General features: G+C 35.6%; 1 protein-coding gene across 1 annotated transcript in view; it reads right to left on the bottom strand.

Moving 5' to 3' along the window:
* Positions 1 to 11,118: 11,118 nt before the first annotated feature.
* LOC121124037 (uncharacterized) overlaps positions 11,119 to 22,228 on the bottom strand; it is a 33,885-nt gene continuing 22,775 nt past the window's right edge. Inside the window, exons 5-12 of the mRNA XM_040719135.2 lie at positions 19,922 to 22,227; positions 19,636 to 19,862; positions 18,463 to 19,538; positions 17,763 to 18,410; positions 17,267 to 17,709; positions 15,977 to 17,189; positions 15,472 to 15,914; positions 11,119 to 15,427 (exon numbers count right to left, since the gene is read on the bottom strand). Coding sequence (XP_040575069.2) covers positions 14,888 to 15,427; positions 15,472 to 15,914; positions 15,977 to 17,189; positions 17,267 to 17,709; positions 17,763 to 18,410; positions 18,463 to 19,538; positions 19,636 to 19,862; positions 19,922 to 22,227 — 6,896 coding nt within the window. The 3' untranslated portion in view covers positions 11,119 to 14,887. The remainder of the gene's footprint in view (positions 15,428 to 15,471; positions 15,915 to 15,976; positions 17,190 to 17,266; positions 17,710 to 17,762; positions 18,411 to 18,462; positions 19,539 to 19,635; positions 19,863 to 19,921; position 22,228) is intronic.

The following is a 22,228-nucleotide window of genomic DNA, read 5'->3' as shown; positions in this document are numbered from 1 at the left end:
TAACTTTAGAGAAAGACTTGAAAGATTTTGGGTTCACTTGTTTCACAAGTATGAAGACTACTTTTGCTGTCAACAGGAGCATCCTTACACCTGAAAAAATAAATGTCAAACGTAGGACAAAATGTATAATCATTTTTTTTTCTTCATTATCTTTCTTTCTATGATTTCATACAGCCACTGTTAGTAACGTTCCAGTGGCACACCATCATGGACCTCAGAGTAATTAATATTCGAACCTAGATTTGCAAATGCAAAGGAATATTGGTAGCGATGGGATTTTTTATTTATTTTTTGAATTCCGATGAGTGTAAAGGGATACAACTAAAAAATGTCATAAAGAATATGATTAGTAATGAAAATCCGATGTATTTTTTAGCTGTCCTTTTTTTTCTTTTTTTCTTTTTTTTTTGGAATTGGTAATCTTAAGAATGAATTTTCTTTTCCTAAGCCGCTGATATTATAATTTAATTCCTGAGTAGTGAACATCCCTTCCTAAATACAGGATATTATATTCAAAAACCATATGCAACATTCATGTGAGTTTATAAAAGACGGAACGTACCCCTGAAGATTTGTTGCAGAGTTATAATTGTAGGTCTTGTTGGATTCAGAGTAGAATTGGGGAACGACATCAGAGTAGTTCTAGCAAATGTCACTGTTTACATCATTTTTTCCTTCCTTCCTTGTCACAGCTAATGGTAGCTGATCTAATCAAATGTCAAGAGCATTATTCTTCCTCTCCTTCAAAACATTCTTCAAATTGTATGAGTTACCATTTTGATTTTTGTTTTGTTTTTAAGATGCTCATTCTACAATGGATTTTCATGGATGGTCACATTCAATATATATATAGAAGAGAATAAATGCTCTTCACAACCCATTAACTGTTGTCAACCATGTGGCCCGAATGTTGACGGTGGACATTTAGTGAGGTGATATCCATATATTTTTTCCCCAACCCTGGATTTTATGAATTATAATTGCTGTATATCTCCTTTATTTCCACAAATTCCTGATCTCGAGAACCGTTGGAATCTCAGGTTCAGCATTGGGCAACACGGATGGGATGGTTGGGATCCAATTCTCTGGCGGTATGCGTAACTGATCTGAGAAATCGTCAGGATTGAACGTCTAGGAATCAAAAGTCAATTGTTCTTCGAGCCGTTGAGTACTCTATCCTTCTGATGCGGGGAGACGCCTGTCACTCTCGTCGGGAGGGAAATCTTTATGTGACTACAACTCTCCTCTCTATGGGCCGTACTTTAACTCTCTACCCGGATTTTGTATTAAACTCTCCCTCTTATCTCACTAAGTGAAGCCATCCCATCATGAAGGACAGGTGGGATCCTTGCTTTCTACCTACGGATGTATTCGCCATCGGGATATGTAGGACGGATCGAATTCTGCTCTCTCTCACCGCAAGAAGCTGCCATTGCGTCATGAAGAGTAATCGAGTCCTTACTTCTATCCTCGGATGAGGTCACCATTGTGGCATGAAAAATGGATGGAATCCTCTCTCCCCCCCTCCCCGGGAAGCCTTGAGCGTGCGGTGGAAGATGGATGTCAATCTCCTAATTTATTTATTTTTATATCATTCGTCTCGGATCGGGGGGTTGTGTTTCCTAAATCGCCCCGGATCCTGATGTATTAAGAATTTATATATTAATATGCTTTTGATTGTTTTGTCAATATCCTATAAGTATACATTAAAACTCATCGATACGAAGAAATATGCAATCTTCTATCCATATGCAAATAAATTTTAGGACAGTTTGATTTTATAAACTTATTTATTATCTTTATATTATGCTGTTGTTTTTTTGTTTTTGTGGTACAGGCACATTTTTAAATAATATGCGACAATTTCTTTAACTCTCTACCGATTTTTTGTTTTTCTTAACAATGATACTAATATTTGTTGCTTTGATTCTTGTAAATACTCAAATATCATCATATTTTTATATTACTTCATGGACATCATTGTTTCAATGATCTGAGGTTGATGCTATATTTCGGCTTCAAAGATTGTAACAAAAAGAAATTATTTGATTAAAAAGGAATTTTTGGGTTTTGTAAGTCCGTTGTAATATTAACGATTAAGAATATTTTCTTTTATTTGTTTATATAATTTCTCAATTCCTGTTACGTCACCTGAAAAGATATATCCGCTGGTTTTTTGAATATAAAATAGTTCAGAACCTTATCTTCTTTATACCTTGAGCACATTAAAAGATGAAATAGAAGAGTGGTCTGAAAAATTTTCGACCTAAAAATGAGACAAGACATTTTTTTCTGAATTTTGTATTATATGTTTCTACAATGTGTCACTGAAACTTTAAACTCTTCTCCTAGTGATGCTCTCATCTCTGTAATCCGTCCAAATAGTACTTGGTGTTTTTCGCTGCAAAATAATTGTTCACGAGACATTTATTGTTCTTGGCTCAATTACTCCGAGTTGGAGTGACTTACACACGTCAAACTTTAATACAACAAAGCTTCTTTGTTTGAATCTATTTAAAGGTTCAAAAAAACTATATTTAATGACAGCTCAATGCTCAATTTTGTCAATATTCGCAAAGACACTTACAGGGATTGGGGATCAAATTGTCGCCAAAATATTTTTCTACAAAAAACAACACAAAATATACATTTTTTAACTTTTTTATTGAAAATCAAAACTATGACGAGCATATAGGTATAGAGTAGCCATTCATTTGATATAATCACCGTTGGCATCAATAACGGCCTCAATACGGCCTTTGAACCGGCCGCAGGCTCTTCTGACCATCTCCTTGTCCATGTTGCCGAATACCTCCTTGATGGAGTCCATCAGGCTTGGTGCTATGTCTCTCGACATAGCACCAGACAAAATAGTCCAAAGGATTTTGGACACATGGCAGGGTGCTGAGTCCTGTAGCCACACCCAAGGCCTGTCTCTGGCCACCCCTTGGATCCAGGGCAGAACCACCTTCTCCATAACATCCAGGTAGACCTCTGTATTGACCTTTAGACCCGTTTCAAACATATGGGGAGGCATAACATGACCTTCACTGCTCACCACCCCCAACACCATGACTATTGCAGGGAACTTGGTATTCATTACCTTCCTCACATGGGTGGTGCAGGTGGCTATCCACCTATTTTTCTGCTTGTTGACTTTCTGATCTTGACAGAAATTATTTTCATCAGAGAAAAACCACAGCATTCCGGGCTGCTTTGGGTGCTCGAGCTTGTTGAGCAATTTTTGTTGACTTCATCAGCCTGTTGTCCTTTGCCTTCAAGGTCAAGATCTGGCCCACCTGCATCTTGTAGCTCCTGCACCTTAAATCCTCAGATACACAGTCCCTTATTGTTTTCTCATGGCAGCCTAGATCCCTCGCCATGGCCTTCATGGACCCGGTAAGGTCATCCTCAACCATCTTCTTCACCTTGTCGACAAAGTCGGTGTCCCTGACCTTCCTGTTGGCGCCCTCTTTATTGTGGCATCAACATCCCAGGTGTCCTCTAGCTTCTTACGGATACGCTGTAAATTCCCTCCTAAGGTTGAAGCAATCGTTGAATTGGAGATTTCACCTCGATTATTAACCAATGCCATAACTACGGCGGACCTCGAAAGCTCCTCGTTCCACTTATAACTCTTCATCTCCTTATATGATGATGGCATGATGCTAACTGAACTACGTATCGTCAGCTGACGAGAATAGCTTTCCTATTTGGTAACCGGTTTTTTATTCGATAATGTCGTCTTCAAGTTATCAAGGTTTAAAGTAGGCGATAATTTGATTCCCGCTCCCTGTACATCAATTGACTTAAACGACTGCTATATAACAACTGCACGTCAAAAATGGCTAAAACATTGATGAGTAACTGTCAACAGATACTAGATAGATGTGACTAGTTTTTGTTTTACAAGTGCTTTCTTCTTCAAGTTGAGGTCAGAAACTTTTCAGACCACACTCGTTCCTTGAACAAAAAACAAAACAAATCTTTGAACTGCGTTCATTTACAGATTTGTTTTCCGTTGATACACTCAAAAAGAACAGAGAGCATGGACGGGACAATCATTTTCTGCTCATAATGAGTCATTATTTAACCCACGTTATAACTACAATGGTAATAGATTAATTATAGTATAATGACTTGATTGTGAGTTGCTATATCAACAACCTTTCACAGAGTATTATAATTTGTGGAAATATACCCATGATATACATGATAATAATTAATGTGTACGAAAGGAACTACTTCAATTACTTCAAGTAGAAATGAACCTATAAATATACTTATTTAATTATTTTTTGTAAAAAAGTGTTGTTCTTTTTTTTAGCTCATTTATTTCTTAATTTAATTTATATCCATGCATAGATTCTAAATATGGAACCAAGTCAATCTGTATGTTTAGAGTCAATTATTTAAAAAAAAAAATAAAGTTGTGCAAAAGTTTGAGAAATGAATGTTTTATTCATTTGGGCTATGTTGTTTTAAGTGTAGGTCAGAGCTTTCCAAACTTTTTCAATCTGGTGCACTCTTAGCTACAAATATACTTCTACCCCCCTCCCCCCACCCGCAGTGCAAGTATTGTATACGTTGACTATGTTAACGCTTATTACACCATATCCCCTTATCATATAATGGAGACCATGAAGGAAAAAGGATCTGATTGGATGAAAATAAGAATGGTAGGCCGTATGTTAGTCTCACGAAGGACAGTAGTTGGGATTGGAAAGAATTAAACTCATTCTATGAATGTGGAAAAAGTTTGCCAGAAAGAAGACCCTTCTTCCACATTACTGTTCATATTGAGTACACTTCTCCTACACAAGATATTTCATAGGGTTGGAAAATAAGTTCTACAAGACCTGACCTTTGAACAACCCCCTTTAGCTTATGCAAATGACCTGAGAGTAATGTTTGTTGGGAAGAAAGATGAGGTAATAATGAGCTTTTTTAAACATATCGAAATATTTTCGAAAAAATTTAGGACGGTTTCTAAATATAAAAAAATCCGAGATTATGACAAATCATCTCTAAACAATATGGCCAAAAATGAAATATGTAGTATATATATATCGGTGTAGACGCCTAAGAATGAAACAAAGCATTAATTGTTGCAAAAGTTAAGAAAGTATGTTTGAAATATGGCGGTCTCTGGGTTGAATATAATTGATAAAATTACAAATATGGAAAACTATATAAGCTTCGAATATTTTGCAAGACAGTTTATCCTTTTAATGAAAGCATTTTTATGATATTACTAGTTTACTGGTAAAATTTATTGGAGAAAAATTATACAAAAATATATGGAATATCTATTTCATAATTAATTATGTACTTAAAGTCTCCTTCCAATTTTAAACATAGGGATTTGAAGAAATCGGAAGAAAATGTTAGATGCGGCGTGTAAATCAGTAATTGAAAAGATTGTAAAGAATGCTAATAAAAGCTTCAATGAATAAGTTTGAAATAATGCAAATAAATAAAAATATATATTTACTTTTAATGATGTATTGTGGTGTCAAAAACTCGATGGGTGAATGACATTGAGGAATATTACAAAAAGTTTGTACCAAAGCCAAAAAATATCTACCTACCAGCAGTCCCATTTCGAATGTATTTTATATATAACATTAAGAGCAAATGTTTAACAGACCAATGGGTCCTCTTTCAAAGAGTTGCAAATAGAAGGAGACTCAAAAACTGTAATGTCAAGATGATTTTTGAATCAATACCCATATTTAAACTTTGCGGAAAGATTGTTCAGGTATAGAGTCCTTTCTGGCATTCTAGAAGTGTCGAGTGTATTTTCCTCCAAAACAATGTGCATTTTCTGCAAGGCCTCTCCAGACGGGATAGTTAATCTTTTGTGGGAATGTCCGAAAATACCAAGATCTACTGAGTCGACTATTACTGTCCTAAAGCCACTTAATTATAATGCTGGAAAAAGAAGATTTTTTGGTATGTTCTCTGAGGAAAAAATAGGATGATGATTGACGCTTCAATTACAAAAATTGGCAACTTATTTATGCAAAGATTTGAAATGAATACAACATGAATAAGCAATTATATATTTGGAGGCCTTTTTTAACTTTTAAAATACAGGTTACGCATGTACCATTGCCGTGAAAAGGATTTTTTTTTCCAAACGTAACTTTCTCTGACTAAAAAAGAAACCTCAAAAAGAAAAAGTATTTAATTATGTCAATTGTGGACGTACTCCTGTTTTGTATTTTATTTCAAATTATTTTTTGAAGGTTTAAATAACTCTGGAAAAATTTAGAGACACTTTTCGATAACACACATTACAAGTTCTGTCATCCCTTGGGCAATTATAATAACAATAATTAGAAATGTGTAGTCATACCACCTTGAAAAAACTTTGAGACACGGGAACTTTGAGATCTTTTTTTCATGAAAAAAAAAGATCAAATTGTTAGCGAAAAAAAAAACTTACCCTCCAGAGCCCAGGAATCTGGTCTCATCAGAGTGAAACATAGCCTTACGTACGTAAGTCAGAATTTTGAACAACTTTTATCTTATGTTTAAAATCTGTCTCCGTTTTTGAAATAAATTCCCTATGCGTTTTGTCAAGGAGCATGCAACTATAATATTATATTATAGTATATACAGATATACAATTAAATTTTGATTAAATAAGATAAAAAAATAATTGTATTTGATCAGATTTAACGTTTTGGAAGCATAGAAAGTAATATTCGGGATAAAACGTATATTCAAAAGAAAAATAAGTATTGCTAAGAATCATGGGGTATAAAATATCCCAGTTTCCTAACGGAGGAGTGTAAGCTGAAGTAACAAGAGAAAGTATGCGAATGAAGGAAAAAGTTGCATAGGACATAAGTGAAAAATACGATGTTCGGAGTAGAAAAAAGATAAGCGTAAGACCATACATATCTTCAAACTAAGAGACGCGTTTCGCTAGTTAATTATGAAGCTCTAGGTGCACAAATATCTTAGGTAGACCAAATTAACTTTCAATTATTTTCGAATTTCGATTACGGGTAGTGTAGAAAAGTTGTCAATTGGTATGACAAAATGCAAAAGTTCCTTTATAAATCTTTTTCATATTTTGAAAGGAGGCATAATATATTTATTTCGCCAATGAGGATTAAAATACAACATTAGTCACTATTTTACATCCATTCATAATGACAAACATTATTCTAACTTATAAAAAACATAATACAGTTTTTTTTTGTTTTTTTTCTAAAGCTACACTATCGCGAAAAAAGAAAGGCTAAGAAGAAAATTTTGATCTTACCTGGGTATATGGTTATCATACCGATACCACAAACAAACTAGACATACTATATAGTTGAAACAATAAGTATATGTTCGTGGCGAGGGTACTAAGATAAAAATTGAAAAGTGATCTTACTTTTAGAACACACCTCGTATCAAACGTCAAGTTTTCAAGTCCTTTTATTTGTTGGTCAAATTTAGATTTCCACATAGTTCCATCGATCTAAATCAGGGGTCACCAAACTACGGCCCACGGGACAGATACAACTCATGACGTCAGTTCATTTGGTCCGCTGAGAGTACTTCAATTTGCTTTATACAAAGGTGAAACTTTGTGGTAAAATTTAAATTTGAATAGGTTGCTCGGAAAACTATAAGATATTGATTGTTATGTATCTTACATTTACTATTGTTGTAGTGTATAACATGCGTATTATCTTTTAAAGAACTATTGAGTATCTTAATCTTGTTCAATGCAATTCAATATATATTTGGTGTAGATGTAGTACAAGCAGGAGTTACACTCATTCTCTCCATCTTTGTTTGGGTATACCACAATTATGTATATTTCCCGTTCTTTCATTTTCAGATCCTGTTTCCTTCACTCATCATTATGGCTTCTAAAAAAGTGAAAAGTGGACACCAAGTATCGCGTTTTCAAAATAGAGTGGGGAGTAAAGTATTTCTTAGAGAAATAAAAAAAAAAGACAAGAAAGCTAATGGCGTAATATGTAGCAAAAGTCAAGCAGTTTTGAAAGAATGAAGCAAAACATCTACCAAAAGTTTCCTGGAACGTTACACACAGATAATTATGAGTCCATGAAATGAGCTAGTGACTCAAAGAAACTTCTTCACGAGAAAGTTTGCTGAAAATGAATATGTCATACAACATGGACGTCTGGAGCAACTGGACAGCAGAGAAGAAAACGCACACCCCTAAAGGCTGGCTTAGAAGAAGTTGACGATTATTTTTTTATTAAGCCCATGATTATTTCATAAGTCTCTTCATTATTCAAGAACTCTTTTGATCCTAAATACGCAACGATGCTGATTACTTCAGTTACTGATTTGATGATATTAGCCTTCGTGGTCAGACAGTGGGAGATTGAATTATTGCTTAGCGTATAATACCCACGAAAAATTCGAAAGGTAAGTTCTTCTTGGATTTCAAGGCTAGCATTAGTATCAAAGCCCCTACCTTAATCACTTCCAGCTTAGAAGGGCCAATTTGGCGGATTTAAGGAGTATAAATCCCGACGGTAATGTTTCAAGTAACAATTTATCATACAAGTCGTTAACGGTTGAGCTCCAAGGCTTCTCAACGCTTGTTTTGGAGCTGAAGTCGTAGGTCACTAGTGGATGCTCGGTGGGTCTAGGAAGAAACAAAGGAGAAGAGAGATTAAGACGAAGGTTTGGCCACACACGAGGCACAGCATCATTTTTCAGTCTCCTGAAAAGTTAAGTAATTCAATTAAGTACATATGTCAATCCTTGAAATTGTTGTATATATTTATTTTAAATTAATCTTTTACTCAAAGCTAGCACGTGTTTTTGAGCTGGTGCCCATGACCTTAGTTGCAGTTGCCGATTAAGTTCACGGCCACTACCATTTTTGGTCTACAGAATGGTTAACAATGTAATATAATCAGATTTCGTGCAATGGAGGCCAAAAATGCTTAGTAATTGTTTATATTTTTGAATTGACTTTGAGATCCACGTTCTGTTTTGAAGCAGTTCTCTCTCATTCGGATTCAAGTTTCAGATTATGTGGCACATTCAAACCAGAAAATCGATGGTACAGGACCATATATTCTTAGGAGTACAGTCATAACATGGACAGCATCCCCGAGTACTTAAACTTGACGGTGACGATCGGAATCCTGAAGCTATAAAATAATAAATTTAATATCTTTCACTACCGACAACAATGACATATCAATTTTAAAAATAAGCCGTGTATTGGACCAGGCGTGCTTTTTATTCATCTGTATGTAGTCCAGGTAGGTAGAGATGTCTATGGTAATAAGTTACAAAGCAGAATGATTGTGAAGCCCGCGCTCGCCATTCTTTCATTTATTTATCAGGTCCGCTGTTTCGGCCAACAACACTGGAAATGCATTATGATCAAAAATGTAAATGATAAGAAGGTAGTCACTCTGTCTTGAAAATGCATAAAACATGATATTGTTGGTAGAGTAAATGCATACTTATGGTCGCTAGCATGGCTAGAAAATAAATCTATGACGCGATCATTTTTTCTAAATAAAACTTTCTTTCAATTTAAAAAAAAACACATAATTCTTACATCATAAATTGTGTGAATATCTAATCATAATTATTTTTTTTTATTATTAAAAAGCATTTATAATGGAGGAGGAAGAGGAAAACTAATTATAAATCAGAGTGAAAAGGTTGTTTTTCACAAAATCATTAAAGATATAATCATAATAATAACTTTATACAAAAGAACTATACCACAAACATAGTAAAAGCAAAACATTTTAAAGTTTCATGAAAATAATAAACGCAGCAGCTTATGAGGATTTGAATTCCTCATTCATTTTTTGAGGAGGCGATAGAGGACTCAAACTACTGTCAACCGATTCAGTGACATGAGATGACGAAGAGGTGGAGGAGGAGGATGTCACCGTGGTTTTACTTTTACGAGGAGTTTTAACAGGAGTTGAGGTTGTTGTCGTTGTTATCGAAGAGGCCGAAATGTTAGATTTTCTTGGAGGAGCAGTTGGAGGAGAAAAATCTTGATTCAACACACGTTCAGACGACAATGTAGAAGAAGAGACAATAACTTGATTATTGGATGTCAAGGAGGAAGAAAATGTCTTATTATTTCCATCCAAAAGAGATGGATCTCCCTTTCGCTCAGTAGCTTCTGTCACAGTGGTAATGACTTCACCGGTAACGGGATCAACACGACTAGAAATGGTTTTCTCTTTTCTTTCACTAGATTTCGTTTCTGTAACTGTTTTTGAGGAGGATTCAAAAGGTATAAATTTGGAGTCAGCTGTCACATTTTGAATTGTAGTAGTCAATGTTGTTTTACCTCCGATTTCCCTAGTCACTTCCGACTTTTTATACTTCTTTAGAGCAACAAAGTCACCTGTTCTACTTTCAGAGGATTGCTCTGACACAATGTGGGATAACTCATTTGTCTCGTGCTCTTGCGTATTAACGCTAGGATCATCAAGCGTTCGACCAGTAATAACTTTAAAACCAGCACCTGCGTCTACTTTCTTGGAATCAATAGATAGGTTTATTTTTGGAGACACGTCACTAAACTTAGAGGAGGAATCCAAATGTACTTTAGAATTAGTAGTATCTGGGCAGGGTATAGAAGGAGCTTGAACTTTGAGAGTTGAGGAACCTGAAAGGTTAGAATGAATTTTAACGTCGACATCTTGTTGATGAATTGATAAGGCTGGATTATTTTCCTTTCCATGAATTTTTGGAGATTCAGATTCATCAATTTTTACATTAATATCCGCATCCAAATGTTTCTTTTTACCGCCAAAAAGATAGGACCAACTAAATTTTGATCCACTTCTCTGTTTTTTTAGGCTTTTACTTCTATAATCGAGATCTGTATTCAAGGACTTCAAAGATTCCTTATCACTTTGTTCTGCGTTTATAGGCTTAAATCTTGCGCCATCTTTGTGATGAACTTTCAAACTCCTAGAAGAGTCTAAAGTCATAGCTTTTTTACCAGGGCTCATACTAGGATATTTTGTACTATATGACAAATCACCTTTAGGATTCCTTAAATCACCAGCAGTAGACTTCTTTCTGCCAAAAAAGGACGAAACATTAAACTTCCATTCATCAAATCTTGTACCCAATCCATTTTTATGTTTTTTCATGTGGAAATCAGGATCATTAACTGCATCCAAAGAGGAAGACCTTTTAAGTCCTAGAGTTCCCGGATCAGAAATATCTATATTAGAATCTACATTTCCAGATATTTTCGGGTCAATTAAGGGTTTTTGTAAGCTAATATCAACCGCTGGAGAAACGTTGGAAATATCTACAATACCCATTGATGCATTTGCATTTAAATTTGGTATCTCTCCCGAGCTTTTATTCAAATTTGAATCATTTTTCCCCATATTTATCTTTGGATCTACTTTATCACACTCAACTTTGAGACCAGAATTGAAATCTAAATCAACAGAAGGTGAATCAGTCGATATCGTTAAATCAGGTTTCTTCTTTCCGAAGAAAGATGATATGTTAGATTTCCATTCATTGACACGAGATCCAAAGCTCATTTTTGGTTTTTTGGCATTAACATCGAGATTAACATTAACTGATGGACGCTTTAAACCAATTTCGGCCTTAGAACCATGAAATTCCAAATTTCCTTTATGACCTTTCAAATGTAAATCCATATCAGAACCATTTAAAGAGACTTTTGGATCATTATAACCCACATCCATAATAAGTGAATTATGACTTAGTTCACCGTCTAATCCAACAGTTCCAACAGATTTCTTCTTTCCACCAAATCCAAACTTAGGAAAATGAGGCCTAGTATACTTAAAATCACTATGCACGTCAAATGAACCATCAGTAACATTAGATTTTAATTCCGGAGATTCGCTATTTAAACTTGCATCCAAATCTCCTTTCTTTAAACCAAAGCCAGCTCTCCGACCAGATATTTTCACATCAGGATTTTTATGTTTAAGTTCATTGTTGGAATCAAAATTAGTATTTAATGAAAGATCTCGATTATCAACATCAAAATTATTTTTGCCAACTCCAAATTTGGGCATTGACATATGCATATCCATATCAGGTTTTTTAAGGTTTAAGTCAATGTCAGGCTTTTTCAGATTGATATCAAAACCGGGTTTCTTCATTTTAAGATCTGCATCTGCATCAATATCTAACTCTGGTTTCTTCATATTCAAATCAACATCAGGACCATCGACATCAATGTCAACATCTCCTTTCTTCTTTCCGAAACCAAATTTGGGCATTGACATTTTCATATCAAAATCGGGTTTCTTCATGTTGATATCAAAATCAGGCTTCTTCATGTTGATATCAAAATCGGGCTTCTTGAGATTTATATCAAAGCCTGGTTTCTTCATTTTTAGGTCTGCATCAGCATCTACAGACAAATCTGGCTTTTCTACATTGATATCTACATCAGGAACGTCGACATCGACGTCTAAATCTCCTTTCTTTTTCCAAAACCAAATTTCGGCATATGAAAATCAAATCCAGGCTTCTTCATCTTAAAGTCAGAATCAACATCTATTGACATATCAGGTTTGGAAAGGTTAACATCGACATCTGGAGCATCAACATCGATATCCAAATCTCCCTTTTTCTTCCCAAATCCAAATTTGGGCATTGACATATGCATATCCAGATCAGGTTTTTTAAGGTTTAAGTCAATGTCAGGCTTTTTCAGATTGATATCAAAACCGGGTTTCTTCATTTTAAGATCTGCGTCTGCATCAATATCTAACTCTGGTTTCTTCATATTCAAATCAACATCAGGACCATCGACATCAATGTCAACATCTCCTTTCTTCTTTCCGAAACCAAATTTGGGCATTGACATTTTCATATCAAAATCGGGTTTCTTCATGTTGATATCGAAATCAGGCTTCTTCATGTTGATATCAAAATCGGGCTTCTTGAGATTTATATCAAAGCCTGGTTTCTTCATTTTTAGGTCTGCATCAGCATCTACAGACAAATCTGGCTTTTCTACATTGATATCTACATCAGGAACGTCGACATCGACGTCTAAATCTCCTTTCTTTTTCCAAAACCAAATTTCGGCATATGGAAATCAAATCCAGGCTTCTTCATCTTAAAGTCAGAATCAACATCTATTGACATATCAGGTTTGGAAAGGTTAACATCGACATCTGGAGCATCAACATCGATATCCAAATCTCCCTTTTTCTTCCCAAATCCAAATTTGGGCATTGACATATGCATATCCAGATCAGGTTTTTTAAGGTTTAAGTCAATGTCAGGCTTTTTCAGATTGATATCAAAACCGGGTTTCTTCATTTTAAGATCTGCGTCTGCATCAATATCTAACTCTGGTTTCTTCATATTCAAATCAACATCAGGACCATCGACATCAATGTCAACATCTCCTTTCTTCTTTCCGAAACCAAATTTGGGCATTGACATTTTCATATCAAAATCGGGTTTCTTCATGTTGATATCGAAATCAGGCTTCTTCATGTTGATATCAAAATCGGGCTTCTTGAGATTTATATCAAAGCCTGGTTTCTTCATTTTTAGGTCTGCATCAGCATCTACAGACAAATCTGGCTTTTCTACATTGATATCTACATCAGGAACGTCGACATCGACGTCTAAATCTCCTTTCTTTTTCCAAAACCAAATTTCGGCATATGGAAATCAAATCCAGGCTTCTTCATCTTAAAGTCAGAATCAACATCTATTGACATATCAGGTTTGGAAAGGTTAACATCGACATCTGGAGCATCAACATCGATATCCAAATCTCCCTTTTTCTTCCCAAATCCAAATTTGGGCATTGACATATGCATATCCAGATCAGGTTTTTTAAGGTTTAAGTCAATGTCAGGCTTTTTCAGATTGATATCAAAACCGGGTTTCTTCATTTTAAGATCTGCGTCTGCATCAATATCTAACTCTGGTTTCTTCATATTCAAATCAACATCAGGACCATCGACATCAATGTCAACATCTCCTTTCTTCTTTCCGAAACCAAATTTGGGCATTGACATTTTCATATCAAAATCGGGTTTCTTCATGTTGATATCAAAATCAGGCTTCTTCATGTTGATATCAAAATCGGGCTTCTTAAGATTTATATCAAAGCCTGGTTTCTTCATTTTTAGGTCTGCATCAGCATCTACAGACAAATCTGGCTTTTCTACATTGATATCTACATCAGGAACGTCGACATCGACGTCTAAATCTCCTTTCTTTTTTCCAAAACCAAATTTCGGCATATGGAAATCAAATCCAGGCTTCTTCATCTTAAAGTCAGAATCAACATCTATTGACATATCAGGTTTGGAAAGGTTAACATCGACATCTGGAGCATCAACATCGATATCCAAATCTCCCTTTTTCTTCCCAAATCCAAATTTGGGCATTGACATATGCATATCCAGATCAGGTTTTTTAAGGTTTAAGTCAATGTCAGGCTTTTTCAGATTGATATCAAAACCGGGTTTCTTCATTTTAAGATCTGCGTCTGCATCAATATCTAACTCTGGTTTCTTCATATTCAAATCAACATCAGGACCATCGACATCAATGTCAACATCTCCTTTCTTCTTTCCGAAACCAAATTTGGGCATTGACATTTTCATATCAAAATCGGGTTTCTTCATGTTGATATCGAAATCAGGCTTCTTCATGTTGATATCAAAATCGGGCTTCTTGAGATTTATATCAAAGCCTGGTTTCTTCATTTTTAGGTCTGCATCAGCATCTACAGACAAATCTGGCTTTTCTACATTGATATCTACATCAGGAACGTCGACATCGACGTCTAAATCTCCTTTCTTTTTTCCAAAACCAAATTTCGGCATATGGAAATCAAATCCAGGCTTCTTCATCTTAAAGTCAGAATCAACATCTATTGACATATCAGGTTTGGAAAGGTTAACATCGACATCTGGAGCATCAACATCGATATCCAAATCTCCCTTTTTCTTCCCAAATCCAAATTTGGGCATTGACATATGCATATCCAGATCAGGTTTTTAAGGTTTAAGTCAATGTCAGGCTTTTTCAGATTGATATCAAAACCGGGTTTCTTCATTTTAAGATCTGCGTCTGCATCAATATCTAACTCTGGTTTCTTCATATTCAAATCAACATCAGGACCATCGACATCAATGTCAACATCTCCTTTCTTCTTTCCGAAACCAAATTTGGGCATTGACATTTTCATATCAAAATCGGGTTTCTTCATGTTGATATCGAAATCAGGCTTCTTCATGTTGATATCAAAATCGGGCTTCTTAAGATTTATATCAAAGCCTGGTTTCTTCATCTTTAGGTCTGCATCAGCATCTACAGACAAATCTGGCTTTTCTACATTGATATCTACATCAGGAACGTCGACATCGACGTCTAAATCTCCTTTCTTTTTCCAAAACCAAATTTCGGCATATGGAAATCAAATCCAGGCTTCTTCATCTTAAAGTCAGAATCAACATCTATTGACATATCAGGTTTGGAAAGGTTAACATCGACATCTGGAGCATCAACATCGATATCCAAATCTCCCTTTTTCTTCCCAAATCCAAATTTGGGCATTGACATATGCATATCCAGATCAGGTTTTTTAAGGTTTAAGTCAATGTCAGGCTTTTTCAGATTGATATCAAAACCGGGTTTCTTCATTTTAAGATCTGCGTCTGCATCAATATCTAACTCTGGTTTCTTCATATTCAAATCAACATCAGGACCATCGACATCAATGTCAACATCTCCTTTCTTCTTTCCGAAACCAAATTTGGGCATTGACATTTTCATATCAAAATCGGGTTTCTTCATGTTGATATCGAAATCAGGCTTCTTCATGTTGATATCAAAATCGGGCTTCTTGAGATTTATATCAAAGCCTGGTTTCTTCATTTTTAGGTCTGCATCAGCATCTACAGACAAATCTGGCTTTTCTACATTGATATCTACATCAGGAACGTCGACATCGACGTCTAAATCTCCTTTCTTTTTCCAAAACCAAATTTCGGCATATGGAAATCAAATCCAGGCTTCTTCATCTTAAAGTCAGAATCAACATCTATTGACATATCAGGTTTGGAAAGGTTAACATCGACATCTGGAGCATCAACATCGATATCCAAATCTCCCTTTTTCTTCCCAAATCCAAATTTGGGCATTGACATATGCATATCCAGATCAGGTTTTTTAAGGTTTAAGTCAATGTCAGGCTTTTTCAGATTGATATCAAAACCGGGTTTCTTCATTTTAAGATCTGCGTCTGCATCAATATCTAACTCTGGTTTCTTCATATTCAAATCAACATCAGGACCATCGACATCAATGTCAACATCTCCTTTCTTCTTTCCGAAACCAAATTTGGGCATTGACATTTTCATATCAAAATCGGGTTTCTTCATGTTGATATCGAAATCAGGCTTCTTCATGTTGATATCAAAATCGGGCTTCTTGAGATTTATATCAAAGCCTGGTTTCTTCATTTTTAGGTCTGCATCAGCATCTACAGACAAATCTGGCTTTTCTACATTGATATCTACATCAGGAACGTCGACATCGACGTCTAAATCTCCTTTCTTTTTTCCAAAACCAAATTTCGGCATATGGAAATCAAATCCAGGCTTCTTCATCTTAAAGTCAGAATCAACATCTATTGACATATCAGGTTTGGAAAGGTTAACATCGACATCTGGAGCATCAACATCGATATCCAAATCTCCCTTTTTCTTCCCAAATCCAAATTTGGGCATTGACATATGCATATCCAGATCAGGTTTTTTAAGGTTTAAGTCAATGTCAGGCTTTTTCAGATTGATATCAAAACCGGGTTTCTTCATTTTAAGATCTGCGTCTGCATCAATATCTAACTCTGGTTTCTTCATATTCAAATCAACATCAGGACCATCGACATCAATGTCAACATCTCCTTTCTTCTTTCCGAAACCAAATTTGGGCATTGACATTTTCATATCAAAATCGGGTTTCTTCATGTTGATATCGAAATCAGGCTTCTTCATGTTGATATCAAAATCGGGCTTCTTGAGATTTATATCAAAGCCTGGTTTCTTCATTTTTAGGTCTGCATCAGCATCTACAGACAAATCTGGCTTTTCTACATTGATATCTACATCAGGAACGTCGACATCGACGTCTAAATCTCCTTTCTTTTTCCAAAACCAAATTTCGGCATATGGAAATCAAATCCAGGCTTCTTCATCTTAAAGTCAGAATCAACATCTATTGACATATCAGGTTTGGAAAGGTTAACATCGACATCTGGAGCATCAACATCGATATCCAAATCTCCCTTTTTCTTCCCAAATCCAAATTTGGGCATTGACATATGCATATCCAGATCAGGTTTTTTAAGGTTTAAGTCAATGTCAGGCTTTTTCAGATTGATATCAAAACCGGGTTTCTTCATTTTAAGATCTGCGTCTGCATCAATATCTAACTCTGGTTTCTTCATATTCAAATCAACATCAGGACCATCGACATCAATGTCAACATCTCCTTTCTTCTTTCCGAAACCAAATTTGGGCATTGACATTTTCATATCAAAATCGGGTTTCTTCATGTTGATATCAAAATCAGGCTTCTTCATGTTGATATCAAAATCGGGCTTCTTAAGATTTATATCAAAGCCTGGTTTCTTCATTTTTAGGTCTGCATCAGCATCTACAGACAAATCTGGCTTTTCTACATTGATATCTACATCAGGAACGTCGACATCGACGTCTAAATCTCCTTTCTTTTTCCAAAACCAAATTTCGGCATATGGAAATCAAATCCAGGCTTCTTCATCTTAAAGTCAGAATCAACATCTATTGACATATCAGGTTTGGAAAGGTTAACATCGACATCTGGAGCATCAACATCGATATCCAAATCTCCCTTTTTCTTCCCAAATCCAAATTTGGGCATTGACATATGCATATCCAGATCAGGTTTTTTAAGGTTTAAGTCAATGTCAGGCTTTTTCAGATTGATATCAAAACCGGGTTTCTTCATTTTAAGATCTGCGTCTGCATCAATATCTAACTCTGGTTTCTTCATATTCAAATCAACATCAGGACCATCGACATCAATGTCAACATCTCCTTTCTTCTTTCCGAAACCAAATTTGGGCATTGACATTTTCATATCAAAATCGGGTTTCTTCATGTTGATATCAAAATCAGGCTTCTTCATGTTGATATCAAAATCGGGCTTCTTAAGATTTATATCAAAGCCTGGTTTCTTCATTTTTAGGTCTGCATCAGCATCTACAGACAAATCTGGCTTTTCTACATTGATATCTACATCAGGAACGTCGACATCGACGTCTAAATCTCCTTTCTTTTTTCCAAAACCAAATTTAGGCATATGGAAATCAAATCCAGGCTTCTTCATCTTAAAGTCAGAATCAACATCTATTGACATATCAGGTTTGGAAAGGTTAACATCGACATCTGGAGCATCAACATCGATATCCAAATCTCCTTTTTCTTCCCAAATCCAAATTTGGGCATTGACATATGCATATCCAGATCAGGTTTTTAAGGTTTAAGTCAATGTCAGGCTTTTTCAGATTGATATCAAAACCGGGTTTCTTCATTTTAAGATCTGCGTCTGCATCAATATCTAACTCTGGTTTCTTCATATTCAAATCAACATCAGGACCATCGACATCAATGTCAACATCTCCTTTCTTCTTTCCGAAACCAAATTTGGGCATTGACATTTTCATATCAAAATCGGGTTTCTTCATGTTGATATCGAAATCAGGCTTCTTCATGTTGATATCAAAATCGGGCTTCTTAAGATTTATATCAAAGCCTGGTTTCTTCATTTTTAGGTCTGCATCAGCATCTACAGACAAATCTGGCTTTTCTACATTGATATCTACATCAGGAACGTCGACATCGACGTCTAAATCTCCTTTCTTTTTTCCAAAACCAAATTTCGGCATATGGAAATCAAATCCAGGCTTCTTCATCTTAAAGTCAGAATCAACATCTATTGACATATCAGGTTTGGAAAGGTTAACATCGACATCTGGAGCATCAACATCGATATCCAAATCTCCCTTTTTCTTCCCAAATCCAAATTTGGGCATTGACATATGCATATCCAGATCAGGTTTTTTAAGGTTTAAGTCAATGTCAGGCTTTTTCAGATTGATATCAAAACCGGGTTTCTTCATTTTAAGATCTGCGTCTGCATCAATATCTAACTCTGGTTTCTTCATATTCAAATCAACATCAGGACCATCGACATCAATGTCAACATCTCCTTTCTTCTTTCCGAAACCAAATTTGGGCATTGACATTTTCATATCAAAATCGGGTTTCTTCATGTTGATATCGAAATCAGGCTTCTTCATGTTGATATCAAAATCGGGCTTCTTGAGATTTATATCAAAGCCTGGTTTCTTCATTTTTAGGTCTGCATCAGCATCTACAGACAAATCTGGCTTTTCTACATTGATATCTACATCAGGAACGTCGACATCGACGTCTAAATCTCCTTTCTTTTTCCAAAACCAAATTTCGGCATATGGAAATCAAATCCAGGCTTCTTCATCTTAAAGTCAGAATCAACATCTATTGACATATCAGGTTTGGAAAGGTTAACATCGACATCTGGAGCATCAACATCGATATCCAAATCTCCTTTTTCTTCCCAAATCCAAATTTGGGCATTGACATATGCATATCCAGATCAGGTTTTTTAAGGTTTAAGTCAATGTCAGGCTTTTTTAGATTGATATCAAAACCGGGTTTCTTCATTTTAAGATCTGCGTCTGCATCAATATCTAACTCTGGTTTCTTCATATTCAAATCAACATCAGGACCATCGACATCAATGTCAACATCTCCTTTCTTCTTTCCGAAACCAAATTTGGGCATTGACATTTTCATATCAAAATCGGGTTTCTTCATGTTGATATCAAATCAGGCTTCTTCATGTTGATATCAAAATCGGGCTTCTTGAGATTTATATCAAAGCCTGGTTTCTTCATTTTTAGGTCTGCATCAGCATCTACAGACAAATCTGGCTTTTCTACATTGATATCTACATCGGGAACGTCGACATCGACATCTAGATCTCCTTTCTTTTTTCCAAAACCAAATTTAGGCATATGGAAATCAAATCCAGGCTTCTTCATGTTAAAGTCAGAATCAACATCTATTGACATATCAGGTTTGGAAAGGTTAACATCGACATCTGGACCATCAACATCGATATCCAAATCTCCCTTTTTCTTCCCAAATCCAAATTTGGGCATTGACATATGCATATCCATATCAGGTTTTTTAAGGTTTAAGTCAATGTCAGGCTTTTTCAGATTGATATCAAAACCGGGTTTCTTCATTTTAAGATCTGCGTCTGCATCAATATCTAACTCTGGTTTCTTCATATTCAAATCAACATCAGGACCATCGACATCAATGTCAACATGTCCTTTCTTCTTTCCAAAACCAAATTTGGGCATTGACATTTTCATATCAAAATCGGGTTTCTTCATGTTGATATCGAAATCAGGCTTCTTCATGTTGATATCAAAATCGGGCTTCTTGAGATTTATATCAAAGCCTGGTTTCTTCATTTTTAGGTCTGCATCAGCATCTAGAGACAAATCTGGTTTTTCTATATTGATATCTACATCGGGAACGTCGACATCGACGTCCAAATCTCCTTTCTTCTTTCCAAAACCAAATTTTGGCATAGACATCTTCATATCAAAATCAGGTTTTTTAAGGTTCAAGTCAAGGTCAGGCTTTTTCAGATTGATATCAAAACCTGGTTTCTTCATTTTAAGATCTGCGTCTGCATCGATACCTAACTCTGGTTTCTTAATCTTCAGATCAACTTCTGGACCATCGACATCAACGTCAAGATCGCCCTTTTTCTTGCCAAAACCAAATTTGGGCATTGACATTTTCATATCAATATCTGGCTTCTTCATGTTCAAATCAATGTCAGGTTTTTTAAGATTGACGTCGAATCCCGGTTTCTTCAATTGTATGTCGGTATCGATGTCAACATCTGGAGCATCCACGTCAACATCAATATCGCCCTTTTTCTTGCCAAAACCAAATTTGGGCATTGACATTTTCATATCAAAATCGGGTTTCTTCATGTTGATATCAAAATCAGGTTTCTTCATGTTGACATCAAAATTGGGCTTCTTGAGATTTATATCAATGCCTGGTTTCTTCATTTTTAGGTCTGCATCAGCATCTTGAGACAAATATGGCTTTTCTATATTGATATCTACATCGGGAACGTCGACATCGACGTCCAAATCTCCTTTCTTCTTTCCAAAACCAAATTTGGGCATAGACATCTTCATATCAAAATCAGGTTTCTTAAGGTTCAAGTCAATGTCAGGCTTTTTCAGATTGATATCAAAACCTGGCTTCTTCATTTTAAGATCTGCGTCTGCATCGATATCTAACCCTGGTTTCTTCATATTCAAATCAACATCAGGACCATCGACATCAATGTCGACATCTCCTTTCTTCTTTCCATAACCAAATTTGGGCATTGACATTTTCATATCAAAATCTGGTTTCTTCATGTTCAAATCAATGTCAGGCTTTTTAAAATTGATATCAAAGCCAGGTTTCTTCCCTTTGAAATCAGCGTCAGCATCAATATCCAACTCTGGTTTCTTCATCTTCAGATCAACTTCAGGGGTATCGACATCAACGTCAAGATCGCCCTTTTTATTGCCAAAACCAAATTTGGGCATTGACATTTTCATATCAAAATCGGGCTTCTTCATGTTGATATCAAAATTTGGCTTCTTGAGATTTATATCAAAGTCTGGTTTCTTCATTTTTAGATCTGTATCAGCACCTACAGAAAAATCTGGCTTTTCGACATTGATATCTACATCGGGAACTTCGACATCGACGTCCAAATCTCCTTTCTTCTTTCCAAAACCAAATTTGGGCATCGACATCTTCATATCAAAATCAGGTTTCTTAAGGTTCAAGTCAATGTCAGGCTTTTTCAGATTGATATCGAAACCTGGCTTCTTCATTTTAAGATCTGTGTCTGCATCGATATCTAACCCTGGTTTCTTCATATTCAAATCAACATCAGGACCATCGACATCAATGTCGACATCTCCTTTCTTCTTTCCAAAACCAAATTTGGGCATTGACATTTTCATATCAAAATCGGGTTTCTTCATGTTCAAATCAATGACATTGATATCAAAGCCAAGTTTCTTCCC

Source organism: Lepeophtheirus salmonis, chromosome 9, assembly GCF_016086655.4.
Source record: "Lepeophtheirus salmonis chromosome 9, UVic_Lsal_1.4, whole genome shotgun sequence".
Lineage (NCBI taxonomy): Eukaryota > Metazoa > Arthropoda > Copepoda > Siphonostomatoida > Caligidae > Lepeophtheirus > Lepeophtheirus salmonis.
This window is presented reverse-complemented; position numbering and strand designations above follow the sequence as displayed.